The following is a 27,634-nucleotide window of genomic DNA, read 5'->3' on the forward strand; positions in this document are numbered from 1 at the left end:
GGTGCCATCTAAGAACAAAGGGTTAGTCTAACTTAAGTCCTATTAATTTCGATGGGTCTATTAACATTGTTAATAGGACTAACACTGGATACTACCCAAGGAGTCAAAGTTACCCAACCCTCCAGAGCAGATTTTAAGAGGGCACAAGGAGCTGACAGGGGGAAGGGGGAATCAGCAAAAGTTGCCTGACCCCTTTGTGCTGGCAAGTTCCTCTGCTGGATCAAAAACCTTCTGTGGAAGGAAGGAGCTCTTCTGTTTGCAGAAACCTAAGTCAGGATCCAGCCCAGTGTCTGTTCCATACTAAAACTACAGGGTTAGTATGGAACACTGCTCAGTTGATGCTTCTACCGGCAGGCGCAAAGTCTGGATCCAAGTCATTATCTGTTCACTCAGATTTTAGAGAATCTAGATGATAGCATTGCTAATATGTTTATTATTTATTACACATATCACACCTTTCTCCAAAGGAGCTCAAGACAACATTCACAGTTCTTCCCCTGGCCCAAGGTCACCTTTTGAGCTTTGTGATTGGAGTGGGAATTTGAACCTAGGTTTCCCATGTCCTAATCTAACACACTAACCACTACACAACACTCATGTTGCCCTCCCATCTCTCTTTAGTTAAAATGCCTTTCAGACTGCACTGTCCGGTATGGACTGGCAATGTGCTACTAAGGTTTACCAGGGCTATTGTCTCTTTAATTGCCCTCCTTGACCCTTTGTTTTAGAGTGGTTTCTGCTTCACAGCTCCTGGCCCTTTAATTGGTTGTTTCCTGTTCACTTAAATGGGCATGGCATTCCTGAACTAGCTTTCAATTAGTTCCTGTTCCTTGGGAGGATGGTGAGAATTACTGCTTTCCTCGTTACAGCCAGAGTAAATTATAATTAATATTATCACAACTGTATGATTAGGATCATAAAAAATCAACTGGGTGGGAATTAACAAACAATTGTTCTGGCTGCAAAGAAAAAAACAATGATGAACCCTCCTCCTCCAGGGAATGAGAACAAACCAATTAAGAAATGCTGTGGCTACACCAGTGAACAGGAATATATTAATTAAAAGGACAGAAGCTGCTTTAAAATAAAAGGGCAAGGAGGAAACTACAAAAGGGGCAGTTGCAGAGAAAAAGAGGACCTTTGCTGAATGGGACTCATTTCAGAGTAAAAGGTAGTGGTATCTTGCCTGTAGGGTATTGCTGGATGTGTAAAGGGAATATAATGCTTTATTAAGTGCCACATGGAACCACAGTTTTAATTTAATTTCTGGCTGATTCTGGAAAGGCATTGCCTCACTAAAGAGCACTAGTATGGAAGCAAACCAAATGTCTCTGTAAGTAGAGGCTGAGAGGCTATAGCCTAGCAAGTTTCACTAATCTATGTATGTTTGCTTATGAATGTATGTACTTACTGAGAGGAATGCATGAACAATGTCAGCCTTGATAGAACTCAGGGGTTTGTCCTTAATAACCACGAAGATCTGTTCTTCTTTCTCTAGGTTGATAAAGTTACCAAACCAGGATTTTTTGGCAAGCCTGACCAAGCAAGGGTAGGGAGGAGAAGAGAAAGAAAAACAGAAAGCAAAGAGAAGATTAAAAGAGGCATTAGGCAACCAACAAAGAATCATTGTACGCAGCTAACTAAGACCTAGCTACACTGTGTTTTGATATAATTCATTGTGTCAAGAGACTTGTATTTGCTCAGAGACAGATAACACATTAGTAATTCATGTGGCCTTACTACAACAGAATGTATGATCAGAAACATAAGGCTGGCTACTGCTCAAGTAAATCTAGAAGAGCAAAGGCAGTAATGGATACAGCTGTGAAACAGCTTAACAAGATATAGCAGGGAGCAGAATAAGGGGACATTGGTAGGTCCCTTTGTGTGTATCATTTATATGCACACACACACACACATACAGCCCATGCACATTCTGGTTGTCTGTAGGTTCTCCACACAGGCATGTAATTTGCCCTCTGGCATCCTAAAAATCCCAGCTTGCACAATGTTCATTTGACAGCCCTCATGGACAGCTCATTACAAAGATCTAGTCTTGAGGTTATTTAATCAACAGTCGTATCACCCAGTTCACAGACAAAAGGAAAATGAGGAGGGTTTTTTTTAAAGGAAAGTTGACATTAAAAAAGAGAGCAACTACTTCTGTCAGCCGGCATGACTAGTAAAGCCATGTACTAAAGTAAAGTACAGTCACAATTTGGTAAATCTCTCCCTGTCCCTCCATTAAAGTGGGTTGAGAAAGCACAACTCTTTGAAATATTCAGAAGGCTATAAATGTCCACAAGCCAAAGATTAGCATCGGGAATGCTAAAAAGACAGAGCCACTCATTTAAGTTAGGTTATTAAGAACCCTGGGGTAAATCATGAAAAGACATTACATACTGATTTGCTTGTGTCTTTCTAGTGACACTGTAAGCCTCAAAACAAGGCATCCAGACCTTGCATATTAAAAGCTGATTAGATATTTATCAACCCTGACTGCTCATTGGAAGGACAGATACTGAAGCTGAAGCTCAAATATTTTGGCCACCTAATGCGAAGAGAAAACTCCCTGGAAAAGACCCTGATGCTGGGAAAGATTGAAGGCAAAAGGAGAAGGGGACGGCAGAGGATGAGATGGCTAGATAGCATCACCGATGCAATGAATATGAACTTGAGCACACTCCGGGAGAGAGCGGAGGACAGGAAGGCCTGGTGTGCTATGGTCCATGGGGTCACGAAGAGTCGGACACGACTTAACGATTGAACAACAAGATATTTATGTATAGTTATCCATCTAATCCACCCAATCCCTTTTGTATCAGCTTTAGGGCCACTTCGTGCATTCTTTTTCCCAATACAAACATAACCCCTCAAAACAAAGGATTGAGTGATTTTTTCACTGCAGGTACTTGGATCACATATCAGATGCATACTGCTGCTCATGCCACCTTTCATACATTACAAGTTACATGTTTCAGTAAGTGAAGATTCTTTTTCTCCTGTAGTTTTTATATTAAAGGGGGGCAGGCAGACTTTCCGACCCAGCAAGGCTCCCCCACTCTTTCATACTGCTTGTACAGTCTTAAGTGCTGCTGCACTATGGAGAACACTGTGCTATCGGAAAAATTGTCACTGCTCCTCCCCAAAACAGATGACTGTGTACAACCTTGGGTATTCGAGATTAATGGTGCAAACGTAAACACGTTTACTCAGATGTAAGCCCCACTAAGTTCAATGGGGCCTACTCCCTAGCCAGTGTGCTAAGTAAAGGTATTTTAAATTAAATGGTGCATTATTTTCTTTCTAAAGTGCTGCCAGCTAAGCAAACCATAGCACCAGAACAGAATACTAAACTAGAGCCCTTGCTTCTCTAATAAGCTCTTAAAAATTAGGAGATTGACTTAAAAACCTTGAAGTCCATTTTGTTAAATTAAAATTGGGAATTTTCTATTATTTTTTGAACCATGAAGGATATACCATATCCACTGAAACAATTCATATAATCATAAGGGCAGGAACTGTGCTGTCCTGTAATGAAAGATTTCAATCACACCCAAACACAGAAGTTTCAAGAAGAAAAATCCAACTTCTGTGGAAGGGATGAAAGTTGATACATCTGTATCTCATGAATGATCATCAGGATTAAAAGTTAAAGGAGCCTGCTTAATCTTTCAGTGATAATCTGGAGCCTGTCACTCTTTGCAATACAGAGTTCTTCTGATGATACACATAATACATTCTTGCTAATTCTTCTGTTGTAGCTGTATTGGCTGCGCAGGGCAAGGAGGCATAGAAAGTGGCACCATTTTATAGTGTGTGTGTGTGAATTAAGTAGATCTGCCCCATCTTTTCTGTTGAATAGGCTTTTTGGATTCTAGTTTAACAATGGAGGAGGAAGAGGATGGAGATTTATATCCACCAGGGTCCCCGCTGTGTTGGTCTGCCCCCAAACACTCATGGCATCAAACTAATTACAGAACTCTTTGGGCAATATTCCTACTGACTGTACAACTGCTCTCTGTATGACTTTGTAGACCTGCAAAATATAATTATTTTCTGAAACCATCCAACCCACATCCTGCAGTCTTAATTCTTATCCAGTATCTGGCCCTGGTTGGATTGATTGTAGAAGCTGGTGAGCCAGTTTAAGGTTGTAATAATGATGTTTGACAAGTGAAGCACTGTGTGTGTGTGTGTGTGTGTGTGTGTGTGTGGTGGGGGTTGAATTTTGATGGGATTTAGCACCCTGGTCACTTAGTTTTGAAGCCTTGGGGTCCTCCTGGATTCATTACTGGAACTCAAATTTCATGCAGTGGGCGTAGCCACAAACTGTCTGAAACAGCCTGTGTCTAGACCCAGAATTGGACAAGACCTCCTCTTCAAAGGAAGACCCCATCATAGGCTCCAGTGTGTATTAGGACCAGAGGAGTCAATGCCCCAAGGGGAACCCCTAGACCACAGTCCAAGAAGATGTCCCACCCTGGGAACCTAGAGAATTTGAGGAACCTGATGGACTCCAATTGGACTCACCCCACTCCAGACTCTATGTGATCAACCCTGAAACCCCAAAGCAGACAAAGCAAACCCCAAATAGCAACGAGCCCAAGGCCAGGTCTGGAGTGGAATGCACAATACATACTTGGCAACACAAGGTGTCCTGTCTCAGAGTCCTACTTTGGAGGATGAATCATTATCCTAAATATGGTCAGGATCAGGGCCCTACTAGCAGGCTCAGAAGGGTAGGGCAGGCAGACTGACTACAAAACCCCTCAGTTGCTGCCAGGAATCCACTGACACAACAATTCTTTGTCCAGCTCCAGCTTTCAACCATAGTAATTACCTGGACAACCTTCGAGGCTGATCAGAACTGGGCCAGAGTCCCTTGAATCTTGATGAACCTTTGATGTGGTAGCATAGCTTGTCTGCCTGACAACATTCTGGCCTCTCTCTTCTGATTAACTTTGGTTTGGCTGGATGCCCCCCCCCCCCAACTGAAAAACCAGGAATGGGACAGAGGTACTTTCCACCAGTTCCATCTAATGAAATGGCTATGATATTTGATCTACCTATGATTTAGTCTAGAATTTATGACTTTAATTCATGCCATGATTACTTCAAGTGAATGTAACCTTAGAATGTTTTTAAAGCTCAGTTGCAAGTTTCAGATGGTCCATGATAAAAGGGCTAGGACATATCTCCAGTTGCCATTTGGACACAATTCAAGATGCTAATTTTGACCTATAATACCCCAAATCATTTTAGCATAATATGCCTTAGAGGCCACCTCCTCCCCTCTGCCTCATCATGACTCCCAGGACTGACTGAGCACATTGTCTTAATAATACCATCTGTGGACTAGATTCAAATATTAAGGCTGCACAGAGTGACATTCTCAATGGTTGTATTCTACAGTGATAGAACTCTCTCCCCTTGGAAACACTCAAAAGTTACAGTTAAGGCATTTTTGGGAAGCACTGTTCAAAAAGCAATGTTTGGCCTTTTTTGGTAGGATGGGGCGAGGTCAGAATTGAGCTGGCAGATGGTTGTTGTTTTTTAAAAACATTGGATTGAACTTTACTCTGTTTTAATACATGATATTTTATGTGTGTTTTAACATGATTTTTAAGTCATAGTGATATCTCCATGTAACTCACATGTAAACACGATAATGAGAATAATTTTAAAGGGAAGAGTGAAAACATAAGAAATAAAAAGGAAAATGCAAACTAGGGACAAGACAGCCTTAGGATTCAGAGGAAGAACTTTCAACATATTTCCAAAAGGTAAGAAGTGGTAGAAAAACCATCTTGATAAACAGCAGAAGCAACTGACACCCCATCCCTTTATGAAAGGTTCTTTAAAAGATTGGTAGAAACCAATTAAGATGTGCTTGAATAGGTACAAATCCTCTGTGATGTTGTAGACAACGACAGCCATCACCTAAATTTTATTTTAAATGATCCCATGAAATTAAAGGGAATTGTCTCTCTGTTGAGTGCTAATTAAACATACTTCCAGAAGGGCTTACACAATATCATTGTCTATTAGAGTCTCTAGCTTCTACAAGGGGTTTCTTTAGGCCCCTATGGGCTCAAGTCTAAGTTAGAACCCTAGTGGACACATACACACTGCCCAACTCAACAAGTCCTATGATTTAGGACTCTGCTGAATTGAGGCCCTGTTGCAAATCAGCACTGCTCCATCTTCTAGCAATTTTTTTTGGGTAAATGTCAGATTTTTTGGAGGATAATAGCAAATAGAAACTTTGAGATAATAAAAGTTAGGCAACCCCCAGTTCCATCATGTTTCTACTGGCTTGTGGTCCAAAGGCAGTAGAATCTCAATGAATTGTTTTCTGTGCCTGCAATCCTGTATTCATTTTGGTTGTTCAATTCCACTGATGTCAGTGGGAGTTCAACAGCCTAACTGCAAAGGACTGAAGCCTGAGTTACTCTTTTCACCTAGTGTGCAATAACTGGAGAACATATATCCCTGTACCAATATATGTGCACCAAGAATATATCACAACCAATTTTACTGGAATACAGAATGCAAAGTATGAGAAGTCACTGCGAGAAACCAATGGTAGATGTTCTTATTGTATGGATCACAGAGATATCCCTAAAATGTGTTTGCTGTTTTTGAAACTTGAGGAAAAACCTTTTCAACATATATGATATGATATTTTTATGGTAGTTTCTGGACTCCCTGTTTTCAGGTCTCAAAGTGCTGTCACATAAGAAGACGGATCCTGTCGTTTTGAGGGCCTGTTGATTACAAATTCTTCTTACAGTTTTTCTTGTATTTTAAGTTGTTTTGCACTAGCAGCTAGGTACTTAGGGTGATGCCCTGATGCAACTCTAGTCATGTTTTAAGAAGTATGTACATGTGACTAGTTGTGCCAGAATGTATAGGGGACACATATTTGAATACACATCTTGAGTGCAGACTGAAGGCACTCAAATAAGTATTCTCATGTTCATTTGGAAGCACATAAGAGTTACACCAGCAGCTCCTAATCCAGCAAACTATATGTGTGCAGAAAACTGCTTAGCTGGACTAAGCAGGTTTCTGCACACATTTTGTGCACGGCGTATGTGCTTAGGATAGAACACTGGTGTGATGATCTCAGAACATGTTACGAAGATGGTACAGGGGATGTTACAAAAATACTGTCCCTATTTGGGTGTTCAATCCATGTTATTACAATCATATGGAACAGAAGACGGGAGCCGCACCCTTTGGCCCTGCCCCAGCATCTCTATTTGCCCTAGCCCCCAACATCCATGTGTTGTGGGGCACATCTTTAGAGGGGAGCCCACTCTCTGCATGTCAGCTCCCCCCCCCCAATTTGGGTTCTAAATCATGAGGGAGTCTATGTGCATAGAGTAAGCTGCCTTCTACATACATGCCCGCTATGCATAGATGGTGGGGATGGTGTGGACATGGCAGTGGAGGCAGGGACCAGCAGGCACAGTCCTACACTCCCATTCCATGCAATTGCTATTGGAAGCAAACTAAAAAAATAAGAAAATGTTTAGGATGGAGGTGCCAGCTTAATGATTCTTAAAGATAAATATCTGCATAATTTGAATGATTGTAGGTTTTCTCTTAAATCATGTAATAAGTTATGCATTTTTTTAAAAAGCAGATGGAGTCATGCTGCTTTACACCAGACGGGAATGTGGGCCTATCAATTTAATTTCTATTCATTTATCTAGGCTCTCCCACAAATAAAACAATACACATTACCTAGACACGTCAAGGTATAATATCCAGTCATCAGAACTGTTAAATGAATTAAATTCATTAAAAGATGCAGCAAAAGAGAAAGAAAATACATTTATGTAACATTTCAATAATGGGGCCTGGGAGTGTTCTGCAATCAAGACATCTTGTTTCTAGAGCAAAAATGATACAAAACTCCAAAGTGGCCACAGAGCATAAAGGCCTTGATGGCTGAAATAAAAATGCAGTTCATTATTTTTTACAACATTATTATGTTTACTGCAGGGTGCCATCCAATTGAACTCATTAATTCAGCAATTATATTAGAAAGGGGAAAAGGGCCTTAGGCCTTGAGTTGCATCCAAACTGCCTACTATCGCTTCTTTACTTCTATCTAGCAGTTCTTAAAGAGAGAGTAAGGTGCAAAAAAGGCAGTATGCTCACAAAGGATCTCACATATAAATTAGAAAGGAGGAGAGAGTGAAGGGAGTGAAGGAAGAGAGAAGACCATGATAAAAAAGGAAATCAGATGCCACTTAAAAATAGCTGAAGGAAGTGGAATACTTTACTATCCACTGTTTCCTTTATGCTTCTGTCTACTACACTTGACAGCAAAGGTGACATATGTTATAGTGTTTTATGCTTTCTCCTGAGCAGCACTCTGAGTCCCCCCACCCCGCCACACCTTTCATTCCTCAACCCCTTGATCACTCTTTATTGTCCTCACTGCTGTTGTATTGGACTTAGATTACTCAGTTCTCACAAAAGCTCTGGAACTGGGAAAGCTGCTAGGATTATATCAGCATCTCAGATTAAGAGACATGTCTTGGTCCAAAATTTCACTCAGAACTCATGATTATTTCACTCTATACCTTGAGCAAGTGCCAAATCATTTTAGAGGCCGGGTTAATAGTCTATGCGAACCTGAGGTGCACCAGAATAAGCTTTATGTGTAAATAAAAAAGGATCATTCTGTACTTATTGTGCCTAGAATAGAATCTCTGAAGATTTTTATAAAAATCAAAATCTTTTGATTTTTATGCTCTTGGGCAAAGTATCCAAACAAGCATTTAGACATATGTAATTTTTCAGATGTAATGTCACTAAATGTACTTTGGGTGTCATGTTATTGTGAAAACTAGTCCTCTCCCACCCCCATTCTACTGTCAAATACACATGAACCAATTGGCAGAGATATTAATAGTACTGTAGTGAGTTACTTACTCTGGGGAAGATTCTGGAGTTAAATTGGACATCTCTTCTGGAGTAGGTACTATATATATATACAGACAAAGACAAACAGAAAGAGGGAAAAAAGGAAATAAAGCCTCCTTTATTCCACTTCATAGTCAATAAAAAAAATGTGGGGTCAAAGTCAATCATGCATATATCTCAAGCATTTCATGTTTGCTTTAACTCCTAATCATTTATCTTACTTCTAAGTCCACACTGACCCTGTATCCAGATGTAACTAACTTGATATTGAGACCTCATAATTAGGACTGGGCTCTTTGAGTCTAATAGCTTTATCATTATGTTCCAAGCTACTTTCAGCAGGCATTGATTCTATCTACCTAGATGCTTGGCCCTCACTCACTTATTAATGGTGATATTAACAGTGCCATAAAAGCAGAAGCCAGATAATCTAAAAAGTCTGGAAATGGGATATTGTTATCCCTCTCCCTTAAAACGGAGAACATGAAGTCTGCCTCCTAATAGCAGGCAACATTCCAGCACAAAACAAACAAAGGTACAACTGGGGTGGAATGCTGAGCTGTGGGAATTCCCCACTGGTATGTTTAAACCACCTCAGATTAGGAAAGGCCGGGATTTCCAGCAACAGACAGCAATTTATTTATCTATTTACTCATACACACATAAAGCAACATTTATGCCTTTTGTAACTTTTCTTCAGTTGAAAACATATGGTGCATCCTTATGCAGCTCTTTCAATTAAAAAAAGCAAAACTGAAGCACTAGTGCAGATAGCACCCTGCCTAAAGCCCACTGGATTCCAGATAATCTGAGTCTTCATTGCTTGGACTGACAGGAAAGGAATCTGAACAATGGAACTTAAAGTGCTTTATGTGTTCCATGGATCTGGATTAATATCACATTGTCACATCAATTAAATACTATGGTGACATCACTGAAAAGACCCTGAGCCTTGATGATTCAGCAAAAATGGTTGCTGTAGAGGGTAGCTCTAAGTTTTTCAGAGGAAACTTTTCAATTAATGCTATGCCATGATGAACATGCAAAAATGTCAGGTAATCATGAAGTGCACACACAGTTCTGTATGATGTTGGCCTCTTGGACAGGTAGTTCTCTATAATGAACACTGTGGAGGAAGACCATCTATCTTTGTAGAACACAGGCAGATGTCAATAAGGCTATACTGATACATGCTGCATAGAGCAAAAGTTGCAACACCAATTGTATAAAAGCCCACTATGTGTAACAGGGTATAAGTAAAATCAGTCTGGAGGTATATTCTGCATCCCTTGGTTCCTCCATGGAGAGTGTCACCCCTTCGGCGAATCCTCTGGTCCTTCTGGACCATGTAGGGTTCTTGTTTGTTCACTTGTCTGTCTCTCTGTACATTTGTTTCCACGCAGTGTGAACTCTAAGAGACTTGATTGGCACCCTTTAATCCTAGATAAAGAATAGCTAGCAAGACCTACACATTCCCACAAGAAGAAACAATGTTGCATGGAATGCCTGATTGCCAACACTACTTCCTGTTCTATCCAGCGCTGTCCACAGTAGCAATCCTTCCAATCTGTGTTTTGGATCCTGAAATTTGGCTGTACTTTTTTGTTACATAACCAGCAAATGAAGACACAGTGCAGACTGCAGGTCTGTGTCTATGCGGAAATGTTCTTACAGGGAAGAAAACAAAGCAAGAATCCACTGGAATGCACAGCAAACATTAGACCTTAGCCAGAAGGTCCTCCACATAATCTCAGTTCCCCACCTCTAATGGCTAATTTGAATCCTTCATGAACCCTAGTCATCTCACTGGAAAATTAAAAGTGTTCCTCTTTCCAAACGAAAGTGCATTGGCCACCTTCGTTTTGATTACATCAGTGAATATAATACAGCAAGTGATCTTTGAAACCCTGTGCCTGTGTGTGTGTGTGTGTCGGGGGTGAGTGGGTGAGCGGGTGGAGAAATCATGCCATGAAATAACTAAATGCAGCCCGTTTTTGACTAAGGGTTTTCCTAACTTTCTAAAAGTCATGTCTCAAGTAAATCTGAAGGCATCAATTATTATTTTAGAAATGCGTTCAGGACAGAAAACAAGCATATCAACTGGAGGCAGATGTTCTCACCCTATTTCCACATATTGGCCAACTTTGGAAAAGATCAGTCTGAGAGAGATAATGGGCTCTGCAAGTATTGCACACCATGGGTGGCTTAGGACAGAAACAACAGGGACATTTGCAGGCCAGAACTGAAGTGCAAGTACTAAAGCCATGAGTGGAAGCTACAGGATGGAGAGCTGATGGTGCAGCAACCCCATAACATTTGTAATCTTAAAATAAAAACTGGCACTTAGAGCTTGTCATATTATTCTTCAGGTAGCATATCAGGAGCTAAAAGATGTATGACTGAAGACATATTTCTTTATGAAGACCCATGGGGAGAACAAGTCTAAAGTATAATTTTTATATAGTGCAATTCTTGCAGCCTGTGCATCTTGGCAACCAAATAGCCTCAACAGTATGTAACGGGAGATGTAGTTCTGACATCCTTCTGTCTTATGGTTAGTTCTAGGTTCTCAGCACGATCCATCTTCCATAAAGCATCACAACAGTATTATGGATAGCAAAAGCAAAACATATTATTTTCCTATTATACAAAGTTAAGGTTGATCTTCCAATCTCAGGGACAGAAAAAATATTTAGGAACTGAGTACACATGGTAATTGAAGCACGTGAGTAGAACTGCACGGGTTCATGGTTTGAATAGCAAGGGCAGTAACAGAGCCAAGCAATGCCCTGGGAACTTTCAGATTTCCTTCCAATACTTTCTGTCTTTGCCAACCACCTATTCTCTACACAAATAGGTACTTCTACCTGCTAAATGTAAATTGCCATGTTTTGAGAACAAATGTACCTTGCAATTTCCTGCGATGGAAGCGAGGAGATCCCAGGAAGCTGTTCTTGATGGAGTTGAGCCGTGTTCTCCAGGGCATTCCTCCAATGCTGGGGCTGGATGGTGGCGTAGGGTTGGGTGTGCCTGCTGGGCTCTCCTTTGGCGTATGGACAGGTGTCCCCTTGGGGGTAGGGAGGGGACTGCCCCTTGGAGAGGGGTGAGGGGTGACCTGTATGATGGGGATAGATTTGGTGCTTGGGTCAGTACTAGAAGGGAGCAATCTAACAGGAGACATAGGGTTGGTTTGCACTGTTGGAACAGTCAGCTGTGGGCTAAACCCAGGAGCAGGTTGGTGGCCCTGAGTGTTTTGAGCAGGAGCATTTTGGGAAGGAGGGACAGTAGCATTGCTGGAGGGGAGTGGATTGGATTTGGTAGACTGCAGTGGTTTTTCAGCCAATTTGCTCTTGGATGGTAATGTCTGTGTCTTTGGATTGGGTTGAAGTGCTGGCTTTGGTTGGAGAACATGTCCGGGCCCGGAAGCATTCCTACAAGCATCAGAGTCCAGAGGGACTTGGGGACGCGGGGTGAAAGGGAGGTCAGGAGTCTGAGGGGGGATGAAAAATTTTCTGATAGGCTACGAGATACACACAGAGAGAGTATCCATGCACATCAAGAAAAGCAAAACACACACATACACACAAAGTGGGTGAAGAGAGTAATAAAGCCCATTTGAGTTGCAGTTGTGCGCCACATTACAAGGAGGTACGAGTTATGGAAGTGAGGGTGAAGGAGGTGGGGTTAGGGGTTTGCAAAGGAACAAAAAACAAATACAAACAAAAACACAAAAAACATGCAGTTAGCTGGGAACGCAGCATAATCAACAACAGCAGCAGTGGCGGTAGTGAAAACAACAGTTTTGTCACGAGCTTCATCGTATTAACCATGTGTCAGCAAAGAAAAACCACAGAGCAAAAAGTAACATGAAGGAGAACAAAATAAAAGTAACAGGGTGGCAAGGGAGGGAAAGCTGCAAGAGAGAGTAAATGCCATACCCCTGAGCTGTTCTGACTATTTCACAGGGAGAGAAGAACAAGGCTGAAGGGAGGTGAGGAAGGGGAAGGAAGCACCATCCAAGCCACAGTGAAAACCAGCATGTAAGGCATGTGGGCTGAGCTAGCCCTCTCCCAGCTCAGAATGTCTGCCACATTCAAACACAGGAGGGAAATGCAGATCGAAATAATAAGTGTGCGGCAGGTGATGATAGAGGCACATATGTTACTACACACATCTCCCCATATCTCTGCCAAAGTAATACGGAGTGAGTTTGTGTGTATGAGTGTGTGTGTGAGAGAGAGTGAGGGAGACAGAAGACAGCAGGTTCTATCACTTCCTCCCCCTTCCTCCTGGCCTTCCAACATCCAGAGGAACTCAGGCTTTAGAACAGGAAAGCTTAGGAGATTGTGGAACTATGGCCAGTCTGGGGGTTTAACAGTGAATCTAAACAAGGGTCAACAAAGCAGGCTTGCTTTGTAAATTTCCCCACCACCCTTAAGTCTTCCTTCTATCATTGGAGAGTTAGATAACCTGATTTCACTTTTTTTTTTTTACCATTGCTCAATGTAGATTTTTTTTATTACTCATTCTCAGAATCCCATTCTGTGACTGATTATTGTGATTATACAGCAAAGTATTATAAAAAGCAACCCAAAACGCACAATTAATAATCCGCCATAAATTAAGAAAAGGGGATTATGTCCTTTTAAACAAAAAACCCAAAACCTGAGACAGCATGTTTTAATTACTAGAACATTCCAAGAAAGGTACTTTAAAATAAGAATCAAACACACTCAGGGAACAAAATACTTAAAAAAGATACTGTTAGACTAAAAGCAGTCTTTAAAGAACAGACTCAGAAATATTGTCCTTTCACAGATAACAGCAAAGATTGGAAAATCATAGCAATAAAACAGTATTTGGTCTGAAAGAGTGCAAGGCCACCAGAAGGCACCAGAAATTCAGGCATTTCTGAAAAGAACTAGAAGCATAATGGGCTCAATCTAGAATGATAAAAGATTACTTTAGGTTTTCGTAATTACTTTTTATTACTTACTCATTATTTATTTCTTAAATGTATACTCTGCCACACAATGCCAATCAGAATTTCCATTTAATTAAATATTTACAGGGTGCAATCTGCTTCCATTCAGATCAATGGGTGTTTTGCTCTTGCCTTCAAAGGTTGGCATGTAGGCTTTTTTCTCTTTATACCACACATTTCCCACCCCTAAGGGGTTTCTCCATGACAATGGAAGGAGAAATTAATGGAGGATTATCCGGATTTTCCTAGGAATCGGCTTTGGTCTGTGCAGGGCTCCACAAGTGAGTGCACTGCACCAGCATAAGTCACTTCACAGAACAGACTTCTGGGTGGGTGGGTGGGTGGGGGATTGAATGTCATCTGACTGGCAGGGGCTGCTCAACCAATAAGAGAGGCTCCCCACCACTATCCAGACTCCCCCCACCCTTTCTCCTTCTATAAAATCCTAGGAGGTTTTCTCCTGTGTCTCTACAAAAGCACTCTCCTTCTCTCTCCCCCTCCCCACATTAATTAGTTCCTTACAGCACCAAACATTAAAGAAACAGCTGTAGATTCTTATCCCTCTGTTAAAACTCCCAATGCTGTGATCCAGTGAAGCTCCGCATTAACTACATCCTTACAGCTGGCAAAGCACTTCACAGCTTTTAAGGCTAGATCTACACTACTGCTTTATAATGGTACTGAAGTGCACTGATAACTGTTGGGGCACATTACACATTTGATATACTGCTTTTGTAGTATTATTTCCTGTGTTTTATTCCACATTATTCAATATACTGCAACAAATGTCAGTATGTGTCCTATGAGGTATAAATGTGCAAGAGGGATACAGTGTTACCATGATGGGATCCTAATGATATGACACAAGGTGTAGATCTGGCCTAGGAGACTTAACCCTGTGAATATTTGAAGCACCCTGGCTCCAACCAGTCCTTTTTCTAATCCCCTTTCTCCTTTCCCCTGAAGCTCCCAGTGCTGCAAAGGAGCAAAGCTGCAAATTAATTACTTCCAAAAAGAAAGGAAGTAAACTTCAAATACAAGCCTCATTGAACACAATGGGAGCTACTTCTGAGTAGACACACATACGGTTTTGGTGGAAAAAACAGGGAGGGGAAACACAGGAACAGGAAAGCAGCCCTCTTTTCTAACCTGATGCTGTGCACGATCAAAGGTGTGAATTAGTTACTACCGAATGGCAATAAACCAAACAACAGAGAATTGCAGCTTTGAGATAGTGCTTTATGGTCTTTAGGGAATTAGTGCTTTAAAATGTGCTATTTCGACTGAGGGAGATCTCTGTAAATTCTGAAGTGTGCATTCAGAGGACAAGCCCCATTGACCACAATGGGCGTTACATCTGAGTAGACAATAATTGGTTTGTGCTGGAAAACATGGGATGGGAAACACAGGGACAGGAAACACCCCTTCCTTGGGGCCACGGTGAAAGGCACACCCCTGGGCAGGGCTAGCATACCAAAGGTAAATGCAGGGGTTGGGGCACACAACAACTATACCACGGAGAACTCGACTTAAGGAAAAGAATTGGACTTAAAAGTAGTCTCAGGAAATCCAATTTTTCCACAAAAAGCTCCAGGATGGCTGTCAGATGGCCACGATGTCATGTGCCCTGAACGACCTTGAAATGGAGCCAGCTCGCAGCAAATTGACTGTGGAGACACCTCCCTAGTCAAGGTCCACTGCGAAATCTTCCGCTCCATAGTGTCTCTGATTTATGTTCATTTATTTGAAACAATTGTAAATCAACTAGTCCTAAATAATTATTATAAATCACTACTACTATGGAGCAAAGGAGGTATATGTGATCTAGTCAAAGAGACGGTCTTAAAATCTTGCCTAAGAATATATCCTACGTTCCTAAACTGAGATCAAATGGGATTGTTCTTTGGAACTGAGTGTACAAAGTAGCAGGAGATTTTCAGAATCAAAATTGCATGGAGAATTCTGCACCTTCAAAGACTTCACAGAAAGCAAGTGCAAGTGTGAAAAACTCCTTCATGCAGAAGAATCTCCAAAATTGTGTCACACCAAATGTCTCACAGCTTCATGCTGTAGGAACATGTGTGTGTGTGTGTATTTGTGTGTGAGTTGCAATAGAATGATGAATCCTCCCAGCTATCCCTTACTTTGTCCAATTTCCATAGATTGACTTCCCCAAAAGGGTGATGTCAGAAAGGTGATCAGCATGCAATGTCTAGCCAGACAGGAGCAACCTACATATGAAGGTCCACTTTACCACTAAAACCGGGGGCATGAGTGTCTTCTCTGAAGTTTTTGTAAGGCTTTTAAAGACAGTTACTGCTTATTAATTAAAAAAAAAGCAACCTGTGGCTTGCTCAAGGACTGATTTAAATGGGGCTGTTAAATGGCTTGTTGAGCAGGATTCCTGTCCCCCGCCCCCCAAGACTCTCTATTCTTTCAGACCACACTATTTCTCATTCCTCATGTATGATTCTCTTTACACCTCAAATCCAAGTGACTTTTGTTTCCACATTGGTGCATCCTTATCCAACTCTGTATGATTCCTATGCTGTCTAGACGTCATTGTTTTTCAAGGACTGTTCAGCTGTGCTATTCAGTCCCAAAGTAGCTCTATCTTTTATGGTTCAATGCCTCACCATGGATTTGCAATCAGCAGCAGATGTTCTTCTCATCATACAATAAACCCTCCAACACACTGCTGTCATGTTGGGCCATAATGATACTTTAGGTGGTAACAGTGCTAGTAGCACTGATAGGCACAAGAGGGCCCTTTACCAGTAGTCATGAACTACGAGCTGGATTTACAAACAATATCTCCCTGTTGCACACCCATGGCTAACAATTAATCCCTCAACTATGGAAAGAAATATGAGACATCACTGAGCTCACCTGAGAGAGGAGTTATGATTATGATCCCAAAATAATCCCACTTACCCTTGGACTGCTGAGGGGGCTGGTGGACAGGCCAGATGAAGCTCCACTGATTGAGCGAGACCTGAGTGAACACAACAGGAAGACAACATCCTGAGAAACCCGTCAAAGAAATATCATACAGTACTAGCTACCCCTACCTAGGAAGCTACTGTTCACATTTCTATTAAGAAATTTCCTATAGGGCTGACATCTGTTTTTCAAAGGGTATGTGTGTATGAAACAACCTATCCTTTTGTTTATCAGTGTCTCTCTTTATGAGATCATAGGTTTTTCTCTGTGGGTCTGGAAATGCCTCCCTTATAAGATATGCCCCTCAGCAAGCTCACCATAAAGGAGCTTTGATCTCTGTACTAAAGATAGGTAAAGAGAGGAAAGTGTACATTTTTTGCAAGAAAGAACACTGCAGTTGTTTGTAGCATAGCAGGCCAACAAGTCACCTCTATGAATTATCTATCCTCCTGTTTGTTGAGAATATCCTCATTTTGAAATCTAATAAATCTTTGATGGCTATCCTTTTAGGAATCATCACATCTTTTTTCCTACTTACTAGTGAGATATTTCATATGAAATCATTGGCCTTTATGTTTACAACCAAGACACCCTCCCAAAGTCCCAGCACCTCACCATCACAATCCATCAAAATTATTACATAAAGATAAGTGGCTCAGAAATAGCATGGAAGTCACAAAACTTGATACATAAGTAAATGAGGTCCTTATCAATCACAGATTCTAATGCAAGCACACAGGACCAAGGGTGTTTTCACACATCAGGCTGTGTCTATAATGTAAGAGAGAAACCTATATCGGCTATATATGTACACTCAATTTTTCTTCCCTTTTCAATCCCATATTAACACCATTCATCCATAGCACAAATCATGTGAGAGAGACTCAAAGGTAGATTTAAACATCACATGTGGAAAATGCCAAATAAATCCCCATGTTCTGTTGGTATTTCTTAAGAGTTTTGACTTGACTTTTCACATCCCTACTGGAAGAATCATGAAATTTAAAAGTAAGAGGTAACAATGGAGGAAAACCCATTCAACAAATAATATACAGCATTTTAATTCCTTAGTCCTAGTCTGTTATGCTGTTATACTACCATATTTGGGCTGGGGGGGCGAGTCATTTGCTTTCAGCAAAACAAAGTAATTAACAAGCACATAGATGTCTGCAAAACAGAAACTGTGGGTGTTTTGCAGACGATTAGATCCATGAATGTACTGCTTCATGTATGCATGTGGTAAGATATAAAGTATATATTTTATATTTATTTATTTATTACATTTATATCCCAACTTTTTTCCTACTGAAGGAACCCAAGGTGGCATACATAATCCTCTTCCTCATTTTAGCTTCACAACAACCACCCTGTGAGGTAGGTTGGGCTGAGAGTCTATGACTGGCCCAAGCTCACCCAGTGAGCTTCCATGGCCAAGTGGGGACTAGAACCCAAATCACCCGACTCCCAGTCCAACACTGTAGCAACTACACCACACTGGCTCTTTATATACATATCATATATACTGTATGTATATACATTATTCATATATATTTTCTGTGTATAACATAAGCTCTGTATAGTCCATTCCCCTAAAAACATGGTTTCTCTGTTTCTGCCTCTCCAGTTAATTAATTCAAAGTAGAAATGCAATTATAAATAACCCAATCACTGTTTTCAAAGTGGAACCCCCATGTGTGGATGCAATGAGTAGGAAAAAGGGGTAAAGAAGAGGCTAGAATTGCAAAGTGTCTTGGGCATCCTATTTGGGCAAAAAGGTGACTGATAACGTTATTTTAAATATATATATATTTTAAAAGTCTCTGCATTTCAGCCCCCCCGCAAGGTTTTAAAAAAATTATACCTCCCAACCAACAGAGACTTAGGGCTGTACATGCACATCACCCTCATGCTGCCTGTGAATGTTGGCAGCAGTTGGAAGCTCATAGTGGTGATCCCTCAGCTGTTTGGAGAGAAAGATAGCAAGAGGCTTGTTGCTTGCTTTCTTTCAAACTAGGGCACAAAGTGGGGGAAGGAATTAGCCTCAGAGGAAGCATACCTCCAGATCCAGTTCCTCACCCTCTACAGAACCAACATGCAAGAAGAAAATCCACAACACAGCAGCCAGTCATTTCTGCAATCCTCTTTGTAGCTTAAAGGGCTATGGGGGGATTGGCTTTAAAGGATGCACACCTTTAGGTGTGTGTTCTTTGAGTCCAGCTTCCTTCCTCTATAAGGCAAACAGCATGTGCACCCAACTGCATATCCCATTGCTAATGGTCTATCTGCACTACATCCCTTTCAATACAAAATGCCCTCAGATATACATCCAGATGCACATTCAGTGTACATTCCATTGAAAGCAATACACACCTAGATATTGGGGACTCCCATGCCTGCTTAAATCTCAGGTAACATGTGTTTTATCTTTATAAAATTCAATTGGCCTAATCTGTCTCTGGCTACACTTAAAAGTTTTAAGAAGGTACATTTGTGTGTGACTTGTTGCACCAGAATGTAGAGACACACATTTGAATATGCATCCCTCTGGAAGCAACTGCAAAATAAATTGATGGCCACCATACTCTGATGCTCTTTCTGATGTGAATTTATGTATCTATGGTTCTTGAGCCATGCACAGAAGTCTGCTCACACATATGGATCTCCTTAACTGGACTGCTGTTGGCTGAGCCACTATGGTTTGTATACGAGATGGAGTGTGCAGTGTAGCAGAATGTGAAAACATCACAGCACAAAGTTGGCCCAGAGGTATAAATCACCTCTTAAGAAGTGATCTGGCTGAAATTCCCCCATAAGCTATTCAAAAATACCTCCTCTGACATCCATGGAAATATTATTGAAAAAGTGATTTGAGGATTGTAGCATCGCTGCTGCTTGATCTAGGCTTGCACTTGAAGTAAGAGGGAAAGGAGAAGAAGCTTATCATCAAAGTCTCCAACCACATTTGCCAGTTAAGTAAAAGTAAGGAGGAAATAAGGAATTAGAGCAATGGTGCATCTATCCCAGTAACTGTTTTTCTTCCAGCCCTGCCAGTGCCACATGAGGTCTCTTCTGTTGATTCTTAGAGGCTGAGGCCAGTATTCAATGGTGTCATTCTGTAAATTCAAACAGCGCTAGCGGAGTTCTCCTGAATCTTTCAGCTGCACAAGGGCTTGTGCATTATGCTTGTGTAACTGCTTCATAACCGCTTGCACAGCCGCACTTGCACAACCTTAACTTTAGTGGGATTTTCCTCTTACGCATAGCTCAGAACTTAGTTTCTGCTAGCATGACGTCATTTGTGCTAGTGGAATGACACAGTTTGAGACTGCCCTGAACCAGAATCTTTATACATGCAAACCATATGCTCTACCACTGAGCCATGATGAGCCCTCCAAAAGAACCTAAGGAAGAGAGGTAGCATTTTCCTTGTAAGGCTTAAATTTAGTGCTTAAATTGGGCTGTAACACAAATTTAAAACCTACACTGACCATAATGTACTCTTGATTTCTTTTCCATATTCTATTCCTCTTATCATTTCTTAGCCTCTTGCAAGTTAATGGATTTTTACAAACACCACAAAGCCTTTAGGTCTAACTCCCTGCAAAGAAATCTTTGAATTTATCATCTGAGGAAGAGCACATAAAATATTTAAAATAGGGTATGGCTTCACATGTAAAAGATGTCAACCTGCTATTCCACAGCATTAGTAAAGCTTTTTCAGAAAAGTTGCAATGCACTGAATTCACACTCAGTTTTCACTGTAGGGCTATACTAAATACTCCCCATTTGTATTCATGGAACTATATTTGTGTGCCGATTAAATTCGTAGCTGATTGGTCACCTGCCCTTTAAGGATGTAATTTAAATAAATATAGATCTTGGCAAAACCTCAAAACCTTGAGATTTTTTTTATTTTTAAAAGGTGAAGACCATACCTTCATCCAAAAAGCATTTCAAGGTGGTGTATACAAAAATCAAATATTCAGTATAATATTGGAGGAAGTGTGAGATAAGAAACCAAAGCTAGCACATTGTTAGAAGGAAAGGCTATCTTTAATATTTTATTTTTCACTCCCTATTATAGTTACATGCCAAAGCCAGAATAATCTCCCCAAAAATGTATCCTAAATTCTCAAACCCACTGATTAAAATCTGGGTCAGTGATTAAAATTACCCCTGAAGCTTACATTGTATTATGTATGTAGTGATGAAGACTTCTCATGAACAGTATGTACGTCAGCCTGGAATGGAGGGAACAGAACCAGAGAGAAGTGATGTACATGCAAAGGAGTGGGGGTCGGAACAAGAGAGTGAAAGATTGCATAGGACTGGCAGTAGGAATGAAAAGAGCCTCTGCTCTGCCCCACTTGCCCAAAGCATAGGAGGTGCTATTACCGTGTGGGAAGGTGGGAAGCATTGGTGCAGTTGCCTCATAGAATCATAGAATAGTAGGGTTGGAAGGGGCCTACAAGGCCATCGAGTCCAACCCCCTGCTCAATGCAGGAATCCAAGTCAGAGCATCAGTGATGGGGAGGTATTCCCATGCAATTACAGGAACATGAGAGGCAGCAAGTTGCAGTCCCACTGTCCTAGCTACAGGAGTGTGTTCATGTGTCACCACTAGCTCAGTGGAGAAGTAAGCATTGGCTCCATTGCCATAGCCACAGGGATGCTTTCCTGAATTATTATGGGATCAGGGAGTTTCACCAGGGGTGGATGCAGGGAGCACACACAGCCTAGAGGCCACTTTTAAAAGGCTGGCAGGCCAAGGATGATTCTCCCTAGGGCTCCTAGGAAAAGTCACTAAGGGAGCAATCCTATGGCCACTAGACACTGTCTAGAGGGCCATAGTGTATGCTCCTTTCTGGGAACTGACCTCGGAGCCCACACTCTGAGGTCGGTTCCTGGAAATCTGACCTCCCCCCTCATCCATGCTGCCTTGGAGGCAGCACAGAGAGGCCCGTCCTCCAGTTTGGAAGACAAGCATGGAGCGACTGAAAAGGTGCAGGGCTGGGGGGCGTTCCAGGGCAGGGAGAGCACAGCTGTGTGTATGACACATCCTATGTGTTGTACGGTAGCTTCCTCTCCCAGACGCCCCTCCCCTCCGCCTCTAGACAGCCAAAAACAGCTGTCTAGTGAAAAAGAGCAAGGCAGGAGAGGAGCAGAGGGAACGATCCCCCGTGCCTCTCCTGCCTTGCTTAGGATAGGCGGTCGACTCCAAGTTTGGAGGTGGTCGCCTATCTAGTTAGGATTGCGCCCTAAGAAAAGTTAGAGTGGACAAAAATAAAATAAAATCCTTTCCTTCCAGATGAAGGAGACCGCTGTGGCCCACATACGATACCCAGCAGACATGTCTGGGAGACAGCAGAAGAAGGGGATCAGCATGAGAAAGAGTGAGACAAAGGTAAGTCATGCACATAGAAGACAGAGAGGGAAGTGAGAGAGATGAGTGTGTGTGTGTGTTGTGTGTGTGTGTGTGAGAGAGAGAGAGAGAGAGAGAGAGAGAGAGAAAGCAACAGGAGATAAAGTGTGGAGCAGAGAAATAATGGACTGGATCGCATGATTGACGCAGCCCACCATAGTTTATTTAAGACACAGTGGGTTCTGGGACATGCCAGCAGCCATTTTGAATATTCAAGATTGATTGATTGATTGATTGCATTTATACCCCGCCTTTTTTCCTCTTGCAAGGAACCCAAGGCGGCTTACATTCTCCTCCTCCTCTCCATTTTATCCTCACAACAACAACCCTGTGAGGTGGGTTGGGCTGAGAGTCTGTGACTGGCCCAAAGTCACCCAGTGAGCTTCCATGGCTGAGTGGGGACTAGAACCCGGATCTCCCAGCTCCTAGTCCAACACTCTTGCCACTACACCACACTGGCTCTCATACACCACGCTGGCTCTCATTCAAGTCACTAAGTCATATTCAAGCAGTAGTGAGTGGTCGCTGTGGCTTATTGTGTCATGCAAACCTGGCAAGAGTGCTTATGTGGAGGTTAAACAACCCTCACATAACTCATGGGCTGTTTTAGGGTTATACTTAAACAAGCCATGGTGGGCTATGGTGATCATGCGAACCCAGTCAATAAGAGTATGCATGGAGAGGGAGACAGAGGAGAAAGTCTAAGAAACATTCTCTCATAGTTCACTGTTCAGGAGTTGACAAGAGGATTATATGCATTGGTATGTATTAGCCCCAAAGGTTGCAGACCTTTAGCGAATACATCAAAGCTTTATTTGATTAATCTACTTTTAGCTTACAGCTATAAAGAAAAATGTTACACCAAACCTTAACATGTCACAACTTGTTTATAAAATATAGCCTTCAAACTGATTCTAGGAACATGGTTGCTATTCAATGCCTTAAAAATATATGACGTTAATGAGGAAAAAATAGATTTTACTCTCCTAATAGTATCACCTCTGCAGATTTAAAAACAACAACACTCCAAGCAATGTTATTTTAAATTACTGAAGCAAGGTTCTTTTGCGCTATTTTTCACCCATCAGCCAGAACATAAGACCTGATTATACTAAGAAACCAGGGGTCAGACCCTCCTCATGAAAACTGCCCCAAAGCAGTGCTGAGATGAAAGAGCACTGAGAATTCAAACTGAAAGCAAGAGATCGTGAGCTGGATAGTGATATGGATCCTGCTCTTTGGGAAATTCCACAGGCAGTAATACATCAGCATGCAGAAACTGAGCAGTCACACTAGGTGGACAAAAATAAGTCAAATGTGGCAATAGGTCTTTTATCTATGGATGTGAGCCACAATTATTGAACAGGAAATATCCATTTGCATGTAACCTTCCTGGAATCTCTGGAGGCATTTAAGATCATTACAAGGTTAGCATTTCTCTAATGATTCAAATCATGGAAATTTATTCCAATTAGTCATACTTTATATCTGCAGAGTTCTTCATTGAGATCTGAATAAAACCATTTGTCAGATTATAGGTACACCTATAATCCATTCCTCCTAATGTAGTCTGCTGAGCAGCGCAGTGTGATGTAAACATTTTATTACTATGAGTTTGTGAGAACTGCATTGCTGAGAAATGGCAGAATTAATTTAACTCTAAACAGGTGCTGGTTACAAATTAGACCATAATATGTGAAATATGTTTGATTCATATTCCTCAATCATTTTGCAAAGCTCACCTGCTTTACAATAAAAGAACTATTTAGAAACTTTCAGAAGCTGTAACTTTTCTCACATCTTTCCAACTTGTAATGCCAAGGGCCTTCGCAACATATGATGAAGCATCAGATTCAACAGTCTGCCACATACCTGTGTCTCACAGTACCTCTTTTGATGAACTGCAGGCAGCTTGCTTTGTTAACTGACCAACTGAATCTATTCTGATATGACCCATAAAGAAACTCTTTAAAATATCTAACTGGCAAAAACAGATCACCAAAATTAATTTTAATTAATTTCTCTCAGAATTAAAAAGAAACAACAAAAGTATTGTCACCTTTCCCCCCTGTTAAGTAAAAAAAAGTGGGCAGAGATGACTTTCAGCCTTATTCACAAGTATGTGGATGATTGTGAACTTTCTACCCCACTCATACTCTGCAGATGTGTACCTGCAGTCTGTTTTTTCTGGTAGGACTCCTGTGCCTTAAACAGCTTAATGATAAACAGAAATCCAACAGGAAAAGCATTGCTTATTTTGTATGTCCAGGACAGAAAAAGTAGCAATGGTTGAATGTATGCCTGCCATACGGTTGTTAAAGGCAGAAAGACTCTGCTAGAACAAATTGTGGAAATTCTACTCTGAAAGTCCCAGAAATACATTTAGGTTATGCTTGTTGATATAACGTGGTTATACTTAAAATATAAGAAAGGGGGTGAATATTCTACAGTGTCAGGAGGACCAAGACACATTGCTGGCCCTGACACATTTTTAAGGGTGCCTCTCTGCTCCTTTAAAATTCCCCAAAGGCTCAGTACAGGTTACTTGCTCACTTACATCCTGACATCACTGGGGATCAGTAACTATTCTCCCAGTTGTGGAAAAAATAGAAAATGTTAGATGTTTTCTCAGCAGGAGCAGGAGGAGAAGAGAAGGGTATCAACATGGTTGCCTTCTTGTGCTTCTTTAAGTAAAGGCTGAGAAAAGGATGTCCCAAGCAGATCAGAGGAATATGGGACTCTACATATTTCACACAGGCCTCTCAGGTTCTGATATCTCAGCAACAGCTACAAGATGCTTCAGGATTTAAAATCATTATAGATAGAAGCTAGCTGGTGTCTTCTGTCATTTGCTATAGAATCATAGAATAGTAGGGTTGGAAGGGGCCTACAAGGCCATCGAGTCCAACCCCCTGCTCAATGCAGAAATCCAAGTCACAGCATCCCTGGCAGATGGCTGTCCAGGGATGCTACATCCTTCTTGTTCTTCTGGGAGTGCAGAGTCAAAATAACAACAGTGGAGGCAATGTGCTCAGAGACATATTGTCACTGTGTCGATTGTGTAAAAGTAGGGGGAGATAAAACACTTCCCCCACTGCTTACCCCATAGAGATATCAGAAGCATCAGAGCTGACAGAGTACCTGCTCTGAGTCTACAGCAGCTCCTCCTCCACCGCAAGCTCCAAGTTGCACCAGCATGAGGTTCTGCTTAGGCACAACCCAGGCCATGAGGATGGCAAGGAGCTGCATATGCAATGGGGTCAAATCCTCCTACCACTGTGAACAGTTCTGAGGCTGCTGTGACTTTTTCCCAATCTCAAAGGATGGTTGCACCTGCAAAAACCTGTAAATAGGTGTGGTTATCTTCTTTCTCCTGCTTGCTGAGGCAGTGCCGGTGTCAGCACTGGAGATAAGGAGCCAACAAGGTAGAGGCATTTGGACCCATTTTCTGCTACCTCCCCTTGAGGCTCCATTTAAAATTGAGAAAATCTTTTATTTGATTTGTACCCTGCCTTTCTACTAAGAAAAACGGCACTCAAGGTGGCTTAAGAAGAGCCCTGCTGAATCAGACCAAAGGCCTATCACATCCAGCATTCTGTCCCATAGTGGCCAACCAGCTGCTGCCTGTGGAAAGCCCACAAGCCAGACCTGAGTGCAATACCACCACCATGCTCGTGATCCCCAGTGACTGGTATACAAATTTGATGGAGCAAAGTAAGTGAGCAGCAACCAGGATGACCCAGCACCAACACTGTCTTAATGCTGGCAAGGCATTGTGCTGGGCTATGATGTGGATTCTGGGTCTTGAACGCATTGTCAGCATGGAATAGATATAATATCCAAACAACTCATATGTGCAGATCTCATAGCCTATGCAAAACAAGCCTGTTGATTTGCAGTCACTCATCATTACAGAAAAGAAATATGCTCTGATGAATGAAAGGGGCTTTTCAAACTCTAGGTGTTTTAGTTGGGCTTCCAAGTTTGCAGGTTCAGCACTGTAGCAAACTGTGGAACACTGTAAGTATCAGAGGAAAGGCCAGGCACCTGTAAGGACAGAACACTCCTGTGTCCTCAGTGGAGAAGTCAGGTATCTCAAGTGCTTCAGTCCTTGTTGCCTGCAGAGACTGATGGCAAAGGACCAGCACAGGCTAAAGGATGCACAAGGTTCAATGCCCCCATGCTTGAATATATATTTTAGGACTGCTTCACATATATTTTGGTGGACACATATGGTTGTCTTTAAATGGACACATTTGCCACAGGGTGTCCATGTAGCGTGAAGCACATATTTGTAAGCATACATTTGTGCTGTATATCCATTACATTTTATAAGTATTCATAACAACACAACGTGTGAAGCAGCCCTTGATATAATTAAATTTGTCTGCGGGCCAAGCCAAATTTTTTTTTTTTAAGGTAAAACTAGCCGAGGGGAGCAGGATCAAATTGGGGCCACAGTGCTGGGGAGGTGGGGTTAACTTTTCTCTCCTGCACCATTTTCCTGATCTAAAGTGCTCCAAATATGCTGTTTGCCCCATGGGTGTACGTATACCACCATGGGACAAATAGCACTCTTCCCCGATGCCATGACTTTAATCGAATTCAGACCTCTTCCCCCAGCTGGTGTTACTTTAAAAAAAACTGCAGGGGATCCATTTACATTTCTGAAGATGTCATATCTAGCTTTGCTCTTATTCTGCAATAACCCTTTAAGGTACTGGCAAAGCCAAGGAAAGCGTGCGCGCACACACACACACACACACACACACACGTATCTTCCTGGAACGTATTTTCTGTAACAAAATGTAATGTCACAATAAAAGTTCAATATTAAAAGAAATGTCTCTCCCCCGAAAAGAGAAAGGCCCCACAACAGGTATAATCCAAAACTGGAGCTTACCCCAATGCGTCAGCACTCGTCATCCTTGGCAGAGGAATAAAAAGAGAAGAAGGAGAGAGAAAGAAAGGGACGTGGAAGAAGGTGGAGAGAAGAGTACGAAAAGCAGAGTGAAATACTGTTCAGAGAACTACATGGTCACAATTATTGCCACAGGCACCTGCTGCTGATGGAAGCACCATTCACTAGACAAGTATTTCCAGACTGCTCATAATCCTGGAAGATGTTTGTGTCTGTGAATGTGGGAGCAGACACAGCAGGTGTAAAGGAGAAGGATAAAATACAGCTTGCCCAACCTGACTAAGGCAGTCCATGGAGCTGGCAGCCCATATTGGTTTGGTGGCATTCTGACAGCAAATTATTAGATTATGCATAGTGAGCGGTGCAGTACTTTGCATGTACTGCCAAATGCACTAAGCAACACTAGGATCAACACTTC

General features: G+C 41.7%; 1 protein-coding gene across 2 annotated transcripts in view; it reads right to left on the reverse strand.

Moving 5' to 3' along the window:
- The window catches only part of BRSK2 (BR serine/threonine kinase 2), a 602,546-nt gene that overhangs the window by 28,118 nt on the left and 546,794 nt on the right, over window positions 1-27,634 (reverse strand). The window contains exons 14-18 of one of the 2 annotated variants that reach the window (XM_084828558.1): window positions 27,199-27,222; window positions 16,865-16,925; window positions 11,854-12,061; window positions 8,956-9,004; window positions 1,412-1,535 (exon numbers count right to left, since the gene is read on the reverse strand). In XM_084828558.1, the coding sequence (XP_084684684.1) occupies window positions 1,412-1,535; window positions 8,956-9,004; window positions 11,854-12,061; window positions 16,865-16,925; window positions 27,199-27,222 (466 nt within the window). Of the gene's footprint in view, window positions 1-1,411; window positions 1,536-8,955; window positions 9,005-11,853; window positions 12,467-16,864; window positions 16,926-27,198; window positions 27,223-27,634 lie in introns of both variants that reach the window. The other variant, XM_084828549.1, reaches the window with a different exon arrangement.

This window comes from Heloderma suspectum, chromosome 1 (assembly GCF_057233095.1).
Source record: "Heloderma suspectum isolate Gila_16-S chromosome 1, 16-S_ref, whole genome shotgun sequence".
Taxonomy (NCBI): Eukaryota; Metazoa; Chordata; class Lepidosauria; order Squamata; family Helodermatidae; genus Heloderma; species Heloderma suspectum.